This window comes from Oryza brachyantha, chromosome 8 (assembly GCF_000231095.2).
Source record: "Oryza brachyantha chromosome 8, ObraRS2, whole genome shotgun sequence".
In the NCBI taxonomy this organism is placed as follows: domain Eukaryota; kingdom Viridiplantae; phylum Streptophyta; class Magnoliopsida; order Poales; family Poaceae; genus Oryza; species Oryza brachyantha.
In genome coordinates, this window is record NC_023170.2 from 2,951,875 (window position 1) to 2,969,846 (window position 17,972).

Below are 17,972 nucleotides of genomic sequence, written 5' to 3' on the forward strand. Positions count from 1 at the left end.
TGGGTCGTCGCACCTCACATGCTAGATGGCTTGATGGGCTACTTGACTATGAATGACTGAATGCGAAACAGTTTTTAGTATACGGGTGTAGGTACATCCGTGTGCTTGCATGCCATCTAAATAGTCATTAATAAATATAAAAAAATAGTAGGCTTCTGTGGCAATTATATATAAAAAACAGTAGGCATAAAAAATGATTTAAAAATGGTAGGCCCACGTGGGTAGCTGATAGTGGGCCCACCTGTCAACTGCACACAAAAAATGATTTAAAAATGATTTATTTCTTTTGGGTAGCTGACTGTGGGCCCACGTGGGCCTGTCATTTTTAAATCATTTTTTGTGTGCAGCTGACAGGTGGGCCCACTATTTTTTGATATATAATTGTCACGTAATCGTCATGTCAATACCACGTGGGATGAAAATCCAGTCAAACTAGCCATGTAGGCGCCAAATCAGCCAAAACCGCTCTCAAAAGCGCTAGGGACCTCTTTTGCGCCGGTTTTGATAGTTTAGGAACCGGATATATCTGGTTTTATGGTCCAAGGACAAAAAAGACGATAAGTTAAAGGGATCTCAAATGAACTTATTCCTAATAAAAATGCACGAGCATATTGGCCCAACGTAGACTTGCCTCTGCATAAGAGTGTATACAGCAGGGCCTGTTCTTTAACTAAGTTATCTCATTTTTCTTGCACATGCTTTTCGAACTATGTTTTCAATATATATATATATATATATATATATATATAGAAAATTTAGTTTTTAAAATCATATTAATTCACTTTTAAAATTGAAAAATCCAATAGTGAACGGTCTTTCAATGAATCAGTAGGTAATTAAGGTAAAGGATAACAAAGGTAGAGGTAGTTTCACGAAGACAACTAAAATACACTATCAACTTTGACGCTAAACACACAAAATATATTTACTTGACAAACTAACGCACGAAAAAAATATCTATCGATCAACAATACAACGACTCAAATTTGCAGGCCCACTTTCGAATAATCCATCCAAATGACACGTCAAACATACAAGAGAAGAAAAAAACACACACACACACAACAGTTTGCCTACACTACACATGATCTCGATAGCAGCGAGTGCGACAAGCTAAAGATCGCATCACAACCTTGGATCGTCCAACATACTACTCACCTAGCCTTCACCGATCGATCGCCTCCGTATACCCAACGATCCATGTCATATGACTCATCCACGCACTATCTTCCAAACGAACGTTACAAACAATTTAATGATCCCGTCACCGTCGACCGATGATGACCAACACACGTATCATTACACACGTAACACTACGGATATCTATAAAAAAATGTTTCTTAATAGATAGTCGAAGAATTAAAGTCTAAAAATGGTTTTGTTTGTAATCCCTCATTCCTAGCTTCCCAATGCAGATTTAGTACTAACCAAAATATCATTACCAAGTACAACCAATCATTAGCATTTCTCTGTAAATAAAAAGCAGGTGGACTAGCTTCACCACCACCAAGCGAATAAACAAATAGGGACAGGCATCACATTGCCGTCTGCAACTCTAGCAAGCAAGACTCTCAGTCAATTGCCTAGGAGTACTCCTAGAAATCATTTTTCTTTTTTGGGACACGATCCCTCCATATATACTGGGACGGAGTATGAGATATCTCCACTTTACTAACTACGGACAACTTGCAACATAGAGGTTGGCCAAATAATGTCATCTGCCCGCTATATATGTGGAGTACACGATGAATCGGCGCAACACCTGACCATGGATTGTGTTTATGCAAGGCGGGGCTTGGTCGCTAGTGTTCCAGAAATTAGGTATCCAACCAATGATCTAAACATCTATCAAGGGGACTTCCTGTTGTGGTAGAAAGAAGAGTGAAGTGCACCAACGGTCTCTAAACTTGTGTGCATGTATCTCTAGGTCCCTAAACTCTTAAAATATATTTTTGGATCCCCAAACTTGTTCGGGGGTGTTATATAGGTCCAAACGTGCTCCGACCCACTCCATCCGCTGACGTGGCATGCCACGGTGGCACCTACGAGAAGGGAGAGAAAAGAATAAGTAGGAGAAATACTGACATGTGGGACCCACATGGCACCATCAACACGTAGGCGCCACCGTAGCATGCCACATCAGCGGATGGAGTGGATCGGAGCCCGTTTGGACCTATATGACACCCCCGGACAAGTTCGAAGACCCAAAAATGTATTTTGAGAGTTCAGAAACCTAGATGACACATGCACACAAGTTTAGAGATCGCTGGTGCACTTCACTCTAGAAAGAAAGTACGAAAAAGGTGCACACGAAGCAGAGAAGAACCTTTGATGGATTGGTGATCTACAGAAACGCGCACATCTTTAGCAATGATTACAACAAAACACCAACCGATGTCTTGGAGTGGGTGCTGCAATTAATTCGAGACGTGGAAAGCGCTTTAATTTTGTAACAATACGTTACGTGGCCCTGTAAAAGAAACTCTCTTCTCCCTTTAATTAAATGGGAGAGCTCCTGTCGATTATCTAAAAAAAATATCCCCACTTTGTTACTTATAATGTTATTTTAAATAACGAAGGATATATATTGATCCGGTATTTGTATCTGACATAAATGTACAAAACCATACTTTTAATTTGTTGGACTAGATCATCCAATTGAATTACAAACAAAGCAAAATAAAAAATACCAGAGAGAAATTAATTATTAATAATGGCAATTGATATATGTAGTATGAGAGAGGTACTCTGTTTTGAATGTCTTACTAGTTATATCTATATTTATTTTTTATCAATATATATTATTTATATATATATAGATAAATTAATTATTAATAATAATTATCTATATATATATTACAATGCTAAAAAGTTTTACGACGTGTTCTGAAAGAGAGCCAGTAGCCATGAGTGACTAGTATAGCCAGCCAAGGACCTCGGCCTTGAAGGCGTCCACGTGCGTCGGGTCGATGGACACGGAGAGCTGCACCTCGCCGTCGCGCCGCCCGCCGACGAGCACCATCTCGCCGTCGTGGTTCATGGACACCAGCTCGACGCGAGCCGGCTTCCCGAACCCGAAGTCGGCGGCGTCGTACGCCCGGAACCGCGGGCTCGCCGCCACGTTCGCCAGCCGCGAGAACGGCAGCTGCTTCACGCGCGCGATCGCCGACCCGTCCACCCCGGCCAGCGGCGCCGCCTCCATCTCCGCCACCGCCGCCTGCGCCGCCCGCGCCGCGCGCAGCAGGCCGCGCTCGCCGCGCAGCTCCGCCGCGTCGGGGCAGCTCGCCAGGCACATCCTGACGCAGTTCCCGAGGTACCCGTCGCCGACGCGCGGGTCGAGGCGCGCGCGGAGGTCGGCGAGGAAGATCAGGTACGTGTCCTCGCCGGCGGCAAGCCCCTTGGACCGGACGAACGCCACCCAACCCATCGCCGCCAGCGCCACGAACGTCGACACCGGCTTGTGCTCCGCCGCCGCCGCCGCCTCCGCTGACGCCATCTCGTCGATGCGCCGCTTCAGCGCCCGGATGCCGTCGGCGCCGAGGCAGAACGTCCGGCGCGCCAGCCGGAACCGCTGGCTGTAGTCGTACTCCCCGCTCGCCTGCACGCATGCATGGATCCATGGCGGCGACGGTGATCATCCGCCGGCCGGCCAGTTCTTGATCAAAATTAACACTGTAACAAGTGGTTGAATTAACCGCGCCCTCGGCGAGGGACCGGACCACGACGCGCGCATGCCATGGCTTGCTCCGCGACGTCTCCCCGGCGAACTCCGCACGCGGTTGGCATGGCGGAAGAACCAAAGGGAGAAGAAGCCATGCTTGGATAGCGTACGAAGCAAAGGTTGACGACACTGGCACTTCACGAGCAAGCTCACACATATGCGTGATGAGTTTAAAATTTTGTTTTGAAGAACCGACCAAAACTTTTTTTTATCTCACTCCTGGTAATTGGTCAAAATTCATTTAAATTGATAAAAAATTCAGTTGATGTTTTTCACAATTTGAAAACTACTCACTCCATGTTTGAGAGAACGATGATTTGATCGTTTGTCTAATTCAAATTATTTTTGGAAGTAAAATTTTGTTTTGTTTTGATGTATTTTATCCATAAAATTGCTTTAATCATTTATACAATTTTGTAAATAAGATAAAGGATAAAACGTGCCATCGAAATGCCAAAACGTCATAGAAGGGGTTTGTAAAACCAACAACAGGGTTCAACAACATTTGATGACAATATAATTCAATATGATTTGACAAAATTTGGTGAGATTGGACAAAATCAAACCGTATGTTTTCTTCTTATTTCAAGTTAATCAGTAGTCCCTCCGGTCAAATTTATTTGACGTTGGAAATAGTAAACTTGGTCCTCCCAACATATAAATTTGGTCGGAGATGATATTAAATTGCACCCTCAGTTTTATAATAGTTAATTAATAATATTTCCGCACTAGACAAATGTTATTTTTTAAAGACTTCGGCTATTACTCCACCGTTGTTTCATAATGTAAGTCTTTCTAGCTTTTTCTAAATTCATTTATAGATGAATCTATATAATTTATATATGTGTCTAGATTCATTAGCATCCATATAAATCTACGCAATGCTAGAAAAACTTATATTGTAAAACGAAGTGAGTAATAACTTTAAAATATTTAGTTTAGAAGAATGGAGATTATGTATAGATTTAACTTGAAAGATAATTTAACAAAACCATATGTTGTTGCTATATATATATATATATATATGTATGTATGTATGTATGTATGTATATATATATGAAAATTAGATTCTACTACCAGGTGTAGCTACTCCCTGCACGTCCATGATGAAAAATATTTTCATAACTGTTTCTGCTCCCACGCAACAGAAAGTATAGACACGGTTAAATATCATGTGAATGATACAACTACATGTACAGAGTTTGTACTTTCTGTTGGAAGAAATATGTATAGAGTTGTTTCTGCATCTTAGTAGGATAGAGGCTTCCATATAGGAAAATTAGATCCTACTAACATGTGTAGCTACTCACTGCACGTCCATGATAAAAAATATTTTCATAACTGTTTCTGCTCCCACCCAATAATAGAATAGTAGTTATGGTTATTTTTCAGACCGTGTCTTTCTAAAATGATAAATTATGAAACAGCATGAAGTATTCTATCAAATTCTGGATGAACTTCTGTTATCGAGAAACAGTTTTGTTCGCGTTTGATGTATGCATGTCACGCAAAATCTAGTTAGTTTTGGACAAGTTATAGACTTATAGTTAAACAGGATTTGAATTTTTTTAAGACAAACATGATTTGAAATTAAAGCAAATGACCGGGGTTCCTTTTACCTCGGGAAGCTTGGGCGCGACCATGTTGAGCATCCGACGAGCGAGCTCGCCGCCGTCTTGGTTGGGGATGGCATCCTCGCGGCTGTAGTGCGGCTTGGTCACCGGCGAGCCCATGCGCGCGGCGGACGACCACGCCTCCATGAACTGCCACACGGCGCGGCCGTCGGCGACGGCGTGGTGCACTGACACGCCGAGCGCCAGGCCACCGCCGCCGCCGCCGCCGAGGCGCGTGGCCTGCACGGACAGCACGGGCGCCGGGAGCACCCGGGTGTCGAGCTCCGGCACGAGCGCGACGAACGCCGCGACGTCGTGCGCCTCGTCGCCGGCGAGGCGGCGCACGTCCATCGCGTCCGCCTCCGCCTCCACGAACGCCACCCCGGCGTCGTCGTCGTCGCCGCCAACGGCGGCGCAGCAGTCCACCACGACGTCCCCCGTCTCCGCCACGTACGCCAGCCTCCCGGCCAGCGGCCTGTACAGCGCGAGCGTGGCGGCGAGCGCGCCCTTGACCCGCTCCACCGCCGCGGCGAACCCACCTCCTCCTCCTCCGTCCGCCGCCATCTCGTACAGGAACACGCGCTGGATCGGCGGCAGCACCACCCACGGCGTGTCGAAGAAGGACAGCTCGACGCGATCCGCCCCCGGCGCCGGCGACGACGGCGCCACGCGGTTCACCACGAGCACGCGCACGCCGGCCGCCTCGCCCATCCCGCCGGCTCAATCACTTCGTCGCTTCCGCTGTCACTGGAGCAGCAGCTGAGACGACGATTCGATCCAACCACTGGTCGGCTCGACCGTGACCATCGAGACCATATTTATAGGCAATTCACCAAACCGAATAGAGATGAACTCCATCAAATGTGACACCATAAATTTCGTGGTTGGTTTGATTCACAAGTCATTAATGCATTATAATACTCAAGATTCAGACTGTAAAAATTATACGAGTGAATTGCATGGACGGTAAAAAACATGTAAAGCGGGTGCAAATTAGTACACCAACTTGAAAAATGGATATTTTCATACAACAATTTGTATGATACGTGCATACCAAGGCAAAAAATGCACGTGGAACTAAAAAATTAAGCAAATTGTATCTGAATAAATACATCTCTACAAGTAACTTGATTTATTGGTAGGAGATATATAGCTAGCACTGTTGGTTGCCTAAAAAATTTGAACTGAAAAAAATATATAAGTAAATTTCAAAGCTTTTAGCAACCATGGTAACTAAATAAGCATGAACAGTATGATCTTAGGGATGAACAGTATGATCTCAGGATTAATAGTTTATGACTATGTTTCCTTGCTCCTCGTCATCATTATCAATTCTTGGACATTTGATTTAAGAAAAAAATAATTATCTTGTGTGGTTGAACTCCAATTTCATACCACAAGAAACTCTCATCTTTAGGTAATATGGTTCTACAATTATCCTATTTATTGCCACAACAAATAAAAGAACACATTGTTTTTCATAATCATCTTGTGGCATGTTATTACTATAACAACAACACACGTGCATAGCTTTTTTTTAACCTACACATGCATAGTTAATCATGGTTTACACGAACTAGACAAGTTATTATACTGAAGTGAGCATTTTACAAGTTATTGTATTAGATTGTACCCACCTCACAAGTTCATATATTATTAGTGTAGTTTACTCAAGTTATATTATTAGTACATTTATCGATCATTAAGAACTTTAAAATAGGAAATAACTGCATTACATCTGTGAACTATTCCGTGAGTACGAATTACTCCCTTAAACATAAAAACGGATACTTTTCACCCTCAGCTGTCAATATCTGATGGATAACCCCTCAACCAGCTGTAAGGGCGGTTTTGGTTTAGATTAGTACACATGGATATCCGAAAAACGGCCACGTGAATTGGAACTACAGTAACATATAAAACATCACTCGTTTTAGAGCAAAAAGTGTCATTCTCGTGATCAAAAATATTTATTGTATAGGAGGATAAGATTCCGTCGAATTTCTAAAATTTCGACAATCAGTAATTAATTAAATGATTAGTTTAAATATGATACAAATAGATTTCCTCAAAAAATAAATAGTATCATAAACTTATTAGATTTTATAAATGTATTATAATTTACATGATTTATGTATGGAATAAATAATCATTATTGCTTATATATTCGACGTAATCCACGCATACTAATATATTAATTATAACGCATCCATTAGAAACTTTTTATTTTCGCAAATTAACAGTCAATGCTGGAGAGAATAATTCAATCACAGTTGATAGAGACGAACTGTAGCATTTCGCTATATACCAAGAGCTTGGAAGTGACGAACGGGCCCATAGCCTAGTGGTTAGAAAGGCTCCTCGTTGGAGCGAATTTTTTAGAATTCTAACGGTGTTGTGAGCGTATGCTGCATTATTGTACTGTGTTTAAAAAACGCCGTAGAAGAGTACGTACTACACTTCATAGGCGTATTTTGGTCGTATATATGTGCAACCAGGCATAGATGTGATCGAGAAAATCGAGAGATTTATTCAGGTGATCGTGCGTACGTAGTTCCTCCCTGTTTTTTATATATTCAACTCGTTGATTTTTAGATTTATCTTATTTAAAAATTTACATAATTATTAATTATTTTATTGTGATTTTATTTATTCTTAAAGATGTTTTAAGTATGATCTATAGTTCTATGTTATTTACACAAAAGTATTAAATAAAATAAATAATAGACTTAAATAAAAAATAATATTATTAAATTAAAAGACAGGGAGAGCTGCGTGTACCTCCAAATATCCGGTTGCAGACAAGGGTTTAAGACCGTAAGAGATGACGTCAGAAACATTAGAAGGTTATGGAGTCTGCGTTTCAGATTTTGCTTTTTTCCAACCAACATGTTGCAGGGATAAAATCGAGTATATTCTAAAAGTGACGATATTCTGTGAAGCCAATATAGATAGTGGAATTTATATCCTCATTTTTATTATGCTAGCTGCAGGCAGGAGCGGTAACAGGCGTAAACATTTTTCATATCAAATTTAAGGGTTTGGGTTTAAAATAGGTTGCAAATAAAATTATATAGTGTTTTGGACTTGATTTTTTAAGTATTAAATAGAGTTATGAAAGAACCCAAGGTTCTTGGCCCATTACCACTCAATAAATAATTTTATTACTAAATCTTAAAGAAAAATATTTTCACCATATGAACTTTTTGGCCGTCACCAATACTGATATGGCCAGAGAATCATCCCCCATATTTTTGTCATAATTATTATTTTTATATACCCACGTGCTGACAGTTAAAAACTGTGTCATTCTAGTTCTTGAAAATACTTATAGGGGGTGACAAAACAACATATTTAAAAAAATTATAAATAATATTTTTATATACGTATTCTTAGCGAATGAAAAGTCAAAGCTAGAAAATAAACTTTTGTAAAAAAAACCTAAAAATCAACTCTAAATATAAGATTAAAAATTTAAATTTTAACTTATAAGCATAAGCAAAAGCTAAAAGATGATAATGGACATGTACATCTAGGTGTGTTAATCGACCCTTTATTTTGGGCTAGAAAATTTAAAGGCTAGATTTAAAAAGTGAGTTTTATAGATTTTTGAGCGATTGAATATATAAGGACATATGAATCTTGGACATAGAAGTATACAGCTTCATGTGGCTGACCGCTGATCAGAGCCGCCACCACTTCTCTTGGAAACAATTGCAGCCGCCGCCACTTCAATCAATTGCTCGCGTCGCGTCCCCCATGGCGCCACCACCGCCATCGGTCACGGTCATCGACGAAGCCCGCGTCGCCGTGCCACGGCCGACGCTCGCCGCCGCGCCGGCACCGCTCAAGCTGTCCCCGCTCGACGCGCAGTGGGTCGCGCTCCCGCTCATCCAGCGGGTGCTCCTGTTCGACGACGTCCCGGCGCCGTTCGAGTCCGCCGTCGCGTCCCTCCGCGCGTCCCTGGCCGCGACGGTCGCGCGGCTCCTCCCGCCGCTCGCCGGGAGGCTCGTCCACCTGCCGGACACGGGGGAGGTGGCGGTCGACTGCTCCGGCTCCCAGTCCCAGGGCGGCGTCAGGTTCGCCGTCGCGGAGTGCGACGGCGCCGACGCGGCCCGCCTTGCGGGGGAGGCGGACCACGACGTCGGGTTCCTGGAACGGCTCGTGCCGGTGCTCCACGCCGACGCGCTCCCCGCGGAGACGATGGCCGTGCAGGTCACCCGGCTGGGGGGCGGCGGCGGCGGCGGCGGCGTGGCGGTCGGCGTGGCGCTGCACCACGCTGTGGTGGACGGCCGCTCGGTCTGGAGGTTCCTGGAGGCCTGGGCGACGGCGTGCCGCGGCGAAGACCCGTGGAGCGCCGCGCCGGCTCCGACGTTCGACCGCGGCGCCGTCGCGTTCCCCGGCGGCGAGGAGCTCACGAGGGACGTCCTCCGGAAGCACGCTCCAAACCTGCCAGTGGTATGCAAATCCACACAAATTCACCTTCATTCTTTGAATTTGAAAATCTTTTACCCCCTTTTCTTTGAATTTAAAAGGACCATGTAATTTTAAAATCTAAAATGATTTTCGAAAAAAAAAAGTTTCAATTGGCAACTGATCCCAATTGTATTAATCTCATTTGGCGTAATTACTTTCATAGATTTGATTATTTTTTAAAAAAACACTCGTAATTAATTTCTTAAATTTGGGTATTTGGCGCCATTTTTGATGAGCAGGCGACGATGCCGCAGTTCCTCGTCGAGGGCCGCGTGAATCTCTCCCGCCGGACGTTCACCATCGCCGGAGCGCAAATGCACCGTCTGAAGCAACGCGTCGCCGGTGGCCTCACGGCCTCGCCGGCGCCGCCATCAAGCTTCGTGGCACTCGCGGCGCTCTCCTGGGTCTCGTTCGTCCGGAGCAAGAACTCCGCAGGCGCCATCGCCGACGACGACGAGGAGGTCTACCTCTTCTTCTTCATCGACTGCCGCGGCCGGCGCGCCGCGTTCGACCCGCCGGTGGGGGAGGGCTTCTTCGGGACGTGCATCTCCGGCTGCCTCGCCGTGGCCACCGCGCGGGACCTGCTCTCCGGCGACGGCGGGCTGGCCAGCGCCGCGGCGGCCGTGCAGGCGGAAGTCCGGCGCGCGGCGGAGGACCCGCTCGCCGGCTGGGAGTGGATGTCGCTGGTGGGGCGGATCCGGCTGACCCGGGTGGTGAACATGGCCGGGTCGACGAGGTTCCCCGCGTACGAGGCCGCTGACTTCGGGTGGGGCCCGCCGAGCCGGACGGAGCTGGTGACGATGAACCACGACGGGCAGGTGGTGCTCGTCGCCGCCAAGGGCGGCGCCGGCGGCGTGCAGGCATCGGTGTCGCTGCACCCGGCGCACATGGACGCGTTCAAGTCGCATTTCGAGGGCTACTTAGATTAGGATGCAAATCGATCCAGTTCGAAACGGAGTGATCATGTTTCTGGTATTTGCATCGAAATTTTGTGGTGTTTTTTGAATGAGATTTGCTTCGGTAGCTCGAGGTATCAAATCATTTCTGATCGTTGCATCTAACAATGCACATGCTATTCAGCTAGATCCAATGGTACAAAACGACTTAGTAGCTCGAGATATTTTTTGAGATATTTTTGGTTAGATCGGAGCAAATCTTTTTTTAATTACTTATAGCCTAAAATACGTCGTTGTCAAATTGCCGACCAAACTGTTAAGGTTTTGAGCAAAAAAAAATCATGTCCGGACATCTTAGGTTGAACGTGTTGACAAGGAATAAGGATTTTCGAAAATTTTCCTTCATCGGCCAAAAGTCTAGTTTCCGACGTCAAGAAACGACATTTACATTCATATATGTTAAGCCATAAGTTGCATCATCTGTTTTGTCTACTGGTGTAAAAATCAAACAAAATACGCTACTCCCTCTGTCCCAAAATAAATCAATCTTTTACTTTTTACCTATAATATTTGACTCTTCATCTTGTTAGAAAATTTTTTATGATTATTTTTTTATTAGATGATAAATCATAAATCGTACTTTATATGTGACTAATTCTTTTTTAATTTCTTAAAAATTTTTAAATTGAACGGATAGTCAAACGCTAGACACGAAAACCTAAAGTTTATCTTATTCTGGGACGGAGTGAGTACATTAGTGGCTTGACAATGGGAGGGGTTAGGGCTAGGCTGGGCTGGCCTGACATCTCCGAGCAGGTACAATAGCAGATTTTAAGCCATCTATAAACATATTTTAAAAAAATAAACATAAGATAGAAGAACAGTGAAATACAGATTTATAGTAAGCTGTAGCATAGACTCCAAGACATAATATGTGTATGACAGGTAAGACATGATAGTATATGTTTTGTAGATATCTATTATATAAATTGACTATTAGATTGCTCTGGTGTTGGTGTTGGCCTGGAAGAAGAAAATGAGCCAAAATAGTCCTTGAGCCCGAGTCCAGCAGATACCTGAACCTGATTAGGTGGACGACGAGGGCTGACGAGATTGGTTAGTCTGGCTCAATGTTGTCATGTGTCAGTGGAGACGGGTCGACGGGAGATCAGCAGCTGAGGGAGGTGTGGGGTACATGACCTAATTAGAAATGATGGGTGAGAAATTAGGGCTTATATTGCATTCCCAGGCCCACTCACCCATGGGGGAAAATATTCAAACTATAATAGTTTAAAGATATTAATGGTTAAATTTTTAAAAGTTTTAGGTTGCTAAGAACACGTATATAAAAGTTTTATTTATAAATTATTCTTGTTTGCAAAATCGTCTATAAAATTTTTATATACGCATCTAAAAGCTAAAGCTAAAGCTACAAAATAAAGTTAGATGAAACCCCCAAAAATATTCCAGCCGCGGCCCGACGTTCGGCCGATCGAGGCTACCAACACTAGGCCGCATGGAGGCCCAAGCCCATTCCACCCAGTCAACAAACTCAACGTGCAGCTTTTTCTTTTTTTCTGATCTCACGTATGCCAGAACCTCTTAGAGGATCTCTAACGGTCCACAAATCACAAGTTGTACTGTATTAAAAATATCTCGACAGAAATATAGCAATTCTGTTAACAAATTTTGAAGGGTGACATGATCGAAGGCATGATTAATTATATTTATGGAGTAGCGTTGTTTCCCTACCGCACTTTAGAAAAAACACATAGAGAAAAGTCAAACAACATATTTATAAATAAAATATAACTTTTGAATAAAAGCTTTATATGCTTGTTCTTACCGTCTAAAAGAAAAGGCCGGAAAATAAAGTATGATAAAAAAAATCACTAAAACAACTTTAAATTCGTTAAAAGTTTAAATTTTGGCTTATAAACAAAAGAAATGATACACTCAATGTGTCGTCATATATATGTAACTGCTATAGATACGTCCACCGGCGTAACAACTAACAAGTACTTCTTATATGTTTTTTATTTGATATTGTTGATTTTTTTCTAAAGTTTGTTTTTTTCAATTTCTTTTGCAAATATGCAAAATTACCATTAGTACTAAATTAAATCGTAACAAAATAAGTACTAATTATATAATTTTTTTGAATAAAATAAAAAATAAATGTAAAAGTTTAGTGTATCTTATGATACCAAAATTTTAAGCTAAAATTTTTTATACCTAAAGATATTTCTTAATACTGATAAAAAATCATAAACATAAAAAAATTAGGCGTATGTCTTGAGAAAAATATATATGACCTAAAAATGATGGCGTTTTCGACCGTTTTCACTCAACGGACATGGACTGCCGAGCCCACCGCATCTTTGGCATTCTGACAGCCTCTACCATGTCCGGAGACACGTGGCACGTTTATCCAATTTAAAATGCTCGCTACACGTGATCGTATATATACGAGCAGCTACCGTATCAGGTTGTAAATATATTTTAATAAGAAAAGATGAAAGAGAAAATACCAATGTGCTATAGATTTATAGCTAGATACGGTACACGATATATAAATGACAGATGGAGCATGATATTAATATTTTATAAATAATTATCGTATAAATTAACTATAAATAAATTAAAACTAACAGCTGCCACTGACCAACTAGCTGCTGCTGTCGTATTCGCATCTACCATGTCGTCGTCGCCGGTGAGAATCCTGAGTGTGACCCATGTCACGGCGCCGGAGTCGGCGGCGGCCGGCGGGGAGCCGCCGATGATCAGGCTGTCCGCGATGGACGCGCTGTGGCTCACGCTGCCGCTCATCCAGCGCGTCCTCATCTTCGTTGACGGCGGCGACAGCGGCAGCGGCGGGATCCCGCCGCCGTTCGCGTCGCTCCTCGACGGCCTCCGCGCGTCCCTCGCCTCGACGCTCGCGCGGTTCCCCCCGCTCGCCGGGAGGCTCGTGCACGTGCCGCGCGCTGGCGACGTCGCCGTGGACTGCTCGTCGTCGTCGGGCGGCGGGGGCGTCAGGTTCGTCGCGGCCGAGTGGCTCGACGCCGACGCGCGCCTCCTGGCGGAGGATGCCGACCACGACGCCGAGGCGTTCGTCCGGCTCGTCCCGGCGCTCCACGCGGGGACGCTCCCGGCGGAGGCGCTGGCCGTGCAGGCGACGCGGCTGGACGGCGGCGTGGCGCTCGGGGTGGCGATGCACCACGCCGTCGCCGACGGCCGGTCTGTCTGGAGCTTCCTCAGGGCGTGGGCGGCGGAGTGCCGCGGGGACGCGCCCGACGACCCGCCGCCCGTTCGACCGCGCCGCGCTCAGGCTCCCCGGCGGCGACGACCTGACCAGATCCGTTCTCCGCAAGTACGCGCCAAATCTGCCTCAGGTATGTTTTCGTACGCTTTCATAATTTCCATGTATTTTGACCAAATTAGGAGTTTTAAGCCACAAGTTTTTGTTGAGACCATCAATGTCATTTCATTTGTGTAAACAGTACAAATATGTATTGATCTACGTATGTTTGAATTAGGTTCGAAAGAGTAGATTTCACAAATTGCAAATGTCTTGTCAAAATTATCAGTTATTTCAACCTTAGTTGCAAAAAAACAGCAGCAATAGCAAACTGTCAAATCAAAAGGTATGCAAATTTATTTCCTATTTAAGTTTGCAATTCTCTGGTAAAACCATTAGCTATCATTGCAGTTTATTAAAATGCCAAAATAAAGCTAAATCGAACTAATCCTTCCTCCTTCGGTTTGTAATTAATGTACACCGTTAACTTTTGATCATTTCTCTTATTGAAAAAATTATCATTTATTTATTATATTTTTTATAATTACGTGTATTTTTAAGCTCAACTTATATTTTTTGTATTTTATTATATAAATAATCAAACTTAAATTAAAAAGATAATAGCATCAAACATTAAAAATCGGAGAGTACTTTTGACATAATACTATAGTTTTATGAAATCTATTCAATCTGAATCGAACAAACTAAATTTAATTTAATTACCCGCATGAATTTGCGATGCAGGTTACTGACATGCCCAACTACCTCGTCAAAGCCCGCGGGACCGGCTTGCAGCTGTCTCGCCGGACGCTCGCCGTCTCCGGGGAAGACATCCGCCGCCTCAAGCAGCGCATCGAGGACATGGACACGCGCCGGCGGCTAGCGCAACCCACGTCCAGCTTCGTCGCCCTCGCGGCGCTCGCGTGGACGTCCCATATCCGGTGCAAGCGCGGCGACGTCTCCCCCGACGACGACGTCTACCTCTTCTTCTTCGCCGACTGCCGCGGGCGGCTGGACCCGCCGGTGGAGGAGCGCTACTTCGGGGCGTGCATCGCCGGGTGCCTCGCGAGCGCGGCCGCGCGGGACGTCCTCGCCGAGGACGGCGTCGCCGCGGCAGCGGCCGCGGCGCAGGCAGAGGTGCTGCGCGCGGCGGAGGACCCGCTCGCCCGGTGGGACTGGATGGCGACGGCGGCGGTGCTGCCGCTGGAGCGGACGCTGAGCGTGTCCGGCTCGGCGCGGTTCCCGGCGTACGAGGCCACCGACTTCGGGTGGGGCGCGCCGGTGCGGACGGAGCTGGCCACCATGCGGCGCGACGGGCAGGTTGTGCTCGTCGGCGGCAGGGGCGGCGACGGCGGCGTGCAGGTGTCCGTGGCGCTGCACGCCGCGCGCGTCGACGCGTTCGAGTCGCACTTCCGGAGCTGGCTCCAGGATTAGCACGTGATGACGCATATGCATACGTGTCCTGCACGAATCTCGATGCGGGAGAAGCGGCCACGATCTGTCCGGCTTGCTTAATTAATTGTGTCATTAGCGTGTTTGATTTCATCAAGTGTTGGTTTAATTATGGAATCTTTGGTTCGCTTGGGTTTGAATATTAATCGAGATCTCCTAGTTGAAATTTCAAATATTATTTTTCTGGAATTTTTAAACTAACCTACTATGAAACATTTCACACAAAAAAATGGCATTAGCAGCAACAATTGATTAACAGGGTAATTAAGTGATAATAGTAGTTTAATTGCGTCGTAATATGATCGCCTATGCATGCCTAGCTAGCTAGCTAGCGAAGTCGATCGATCCGCTTCACCATTCCACGCCATGGAGGTGGCCGGCGAACCCCCTCTCCGCGCCGCCGCCGCTCTCCTCCTCGCCGCCGATGCCCTCGTACTCCATCACCCTCGACCCGTCGCCGCAGTACGCCTTGCTCCCTGCCGCCGCTGCCGTTAGCGGAGCGTAGAACGCCGCCGTCGTCGTCCCGGCCGCGGCGCCGTACGCGGCGGCGCCCATCATGAGCCCGACGTCGCCGCCGCCGTCCTGCGGCGGCGCGAGGGAGGCGAGCTGGGAATGCGCGTCGACGACGGCGCCGTCGGCGCCGGCGCCCTCGCCGTGGCGCGCGCCGAGCACGGCGGCCTTCTCGCCCTCGGCCTCGCGGTAGCGGTTGAGGTAGGACTTGAGCGGGCCGACGTAGACCTCGAAGCCGAGCGTCGTCATCGCCCACAGCAGGTCGTCGCCGTTGATGGTCTTCCGCTTCTCCCGCTGGCACTTGTCGGAGGCCTCGCCGGTGACGAAGCTGATGAACTCCGACACGCACTCCTGCACCGTCTCCTTCGCCTCCTTGGAGATCTTGGCGTTCGCCGGCAGCGACCGCTTCATGATGCGGCTCACGTTCGCGATTGGCAAGAACCTGTCCTGCTCCTTCGCCGGCGAGTCGCCGCCGCCGCCACCTCCATACCTGGCGCTGCTCCCGCACCCGCCGGCCGCCGCCGCCGCCGCCGCGGCTGCGCCCGACTCGTTGTCCGACGGCGGGCTACCCACCGGGCTCAGTAGGTGGTGGCTCTGCTGCCCGCCATAGCTCTTCATGTGCAGTGCAGCTAACAACACAACACTAGCTTAGATAGAGAGAGAGGGGGGGGGTGTTAATATGGGAGTTGAGGATGGAGTGGTGCTCTCTCCTTTTAAAGTAGGAAAGGAGGTGAGGAGATGCGAGTGGGAGGACGGTATCGATGCGGACACAAAGCCAACATAAGGACATCATATAATATGTGTGTCGCGACATTCTCCTTACGACGCGTTAACCCGTTAGAGCAAGTATAATAGTAAACCGTAAGTCGACTAAATATTAAGATAAAAGAGATGTGAGAAAAGAGAGAGGAGAGGAGAGGTAGGCCGTAAACTTACAGCGGGCTCAGGAATAAGAAACAAGAAACTCTATAAGAGACAAATGAGTTATATATTAAGTATCAAGAGCTAACTATTATATGGATGAACTGAGAGAATATTATGAAGAGTCTTGTTGGCTATATTATTAGCCTTGCTCCTGGGTAAACATGTAGGGATAATTACAAATTTATCACTGATTTAAAACGCTAAAAAATTAAAAAATATCACTGGAACAATCATTCTAGTGATATCCTTGTAATTTTAAAAAACTAATGGTAAATTTGTAAAAGCCCCAAACATGTAATAGTTAACTGATTAAAATATAATCATACTTAGCATGTTACATTTATTGAACTTATATTGCCTATCCTTTTGTCGGTAGAGTCGAGGCAAGTAGATGACTGACTTATATTTATGGTAATTTCGTGTTGCGCATATAACCTAAGATAAAACGGAGACGATAAAGAGTGGGGTTCGGTGAGAAAGGCAGTTGCGATTGCCGACGGGCTCGAATATTGTGTTGAAGAACATGAGACCAGAGTTCCAAAAAGATCAAGACAGGGGGGAAACCAAAAAAATATTCCAAAGGATATCATGGCACAGTCCACAGCCCGGATGATCACCACTAGCTAGCCACCGTGTCACCTCAAGAAAATTGGTATCTACAAGGATTTTTGATTTTTCTTTTCTCAGGTTCCTAGGCCAATGGGAAGGCATCACATTAGTGGCATTGATGCAATGCAAATCTTTCTACCCCAAAAAAGGGGGTCACTCACTCACACTTACATCTCATCTCATATAGCTTGGCTTGGTTAAAAAAAGATTTTTTAAGGTACCCTTGGACGATTATGTACTGTCCATTATTTTGGATCCAACGGATCTGATTTTCACCGGTGGTATGAGTAGTGGAAATTTTATAAAGTAAAATTAAAACTAAAATATATAATTTTATGATAAACTTGTGTTATATATCATATTAAAATAGATGGATTAGTAAGTATATATTATCGAAGTTTTAAATAAAATATTCAATATACTTATAAAAATACATAGTTACATTTAAAAAACAGAGAGATTTGTTAGTAGAA

The 17,972-nt window shown here is 45.4% G+C and overlaps 3 protein-coding genes and 1 pseudogene across 3 annotated transcripts; 2 read left to right on the plus strand and 2 right to left on the minus strand.

Moving 5' to 3' along the window:
- Nucleotides 1-2,804: 2,804 nt before the first annotated feature.
- Nucleotides 2,805-6,157, minus strand: LOC107304701 (phenolic glucoside malonyltransferase 2-like). The gene is made up of 2 exons (XM_015840025.2): nucleotides 5,341-6,157; nucleotides 2,805-3,598 (listed from the first exon to the last, which is right to left on the minus strand). The coding sequence occupies exons 1-2, from the start codon at nucleotides 6,043-6,045 to the stop codon at nucleotides 2,915-2,917; spliced, it is 1,389 nt and encodes a 462-aa protein (XP_015695511.2). The 5' UTR covers nucleotides 6,046-6,157; the 3' UTR covers nucleotides 2,805-2,914.
- Nucleotides 6,158-8,920: 2,763 nt separating this feature from the next.
- On the plus strand, nucleotides 8,921-10,954 carry LOC121055190 (phenolic glucoside malonyltransferase 1-like). The gene is made up of 2 exons (XM_040527088.1): nucleotides 8,921-9,792; nucleotides 10,050-10,954. The coding sequence occupies exons 1-2, from the start codon at nucleotides 9,001-9,003 to the stop codon at nucleotides 10,737-10,739; spliced, it is 1,482 nt and encodes a 493-aa protein (XP_040383022.1). The 5' UTR covers nucleotides 8,921-9,000; the 3' UTR covers nucleotides 10,740-10,954.
- Nucleotides 10,955-13,404: 2,450 nt separating this feature from the next.
- On the plus strand, nucleotides 13,405-15,438 carry LOC121055140 (annotated as a pseudogene).
- Nucleotides 15,439-15,682: 244 nt separating this feature from the next.
- LOC121055185 (nuclear transcription factor Y subunit B-11-like) lies at nucleotides 15,683-16,607 on the minus strand. Its single transcript, XM_040527078.1, has one exon. It carries the CDS (start codon nucleotides 16,582-16,584, stop codon nucleotides 15,808-15,810), a length of 777 nt encoding a protein of 258 aa, XP_040383012.1. The 5' UTR covers nucleotides 16,585-16,607; the 3' UTR covers nucleotides 15,683-15,807.
- Between the last annotated feature and the right edge of the window lie 1,365 nt (nucleotides 16,608-17,972).

What these genes read in the sequence shown, in the direction of transcription:
- LOC121055185 (XM_040527078.1), bottom strand. Translation starts at nt 16,584, where the DNA reads ATGAAGAGCTATGGCGGGCAGCAGAGCCACCACCTACTGAGCCCGGTG.
- LOC107304701 (XM_015840025.2), bottom strand. Translation starts at nt 6,045, where the DNA reads ATGGGCGAGGCGGCCGGCGTGCGCGTGCTCGTGGTGAACCGCGTGGCG. An exon ending in TCGCGCCCAAGCTTCCCGAG is followed by an intron (nt 3,599 to 5,340) that starts GTAAAAGGAACC and finishes GCATGCGTGCAG; the next exon opens with GCGAGCGGGGAGTACGACTA.
- LOC121055190 (XM_040527088.1), top strand. Translation starts at nt 9,001, where the DNA reads ATGTGGCTGACCGCTGATCAGAGCCGCCACCACTTCTCTTGGAAACAA. An exon ending in ACGCTCCAAACCTGCCAGTG is followed by an intron (nt 9,793 to 10,049) that starts GTATGCAAATCC and finishes TTTGATGAGCAG; the next exon opens with GCGACGATGCCGCAGTTCCT.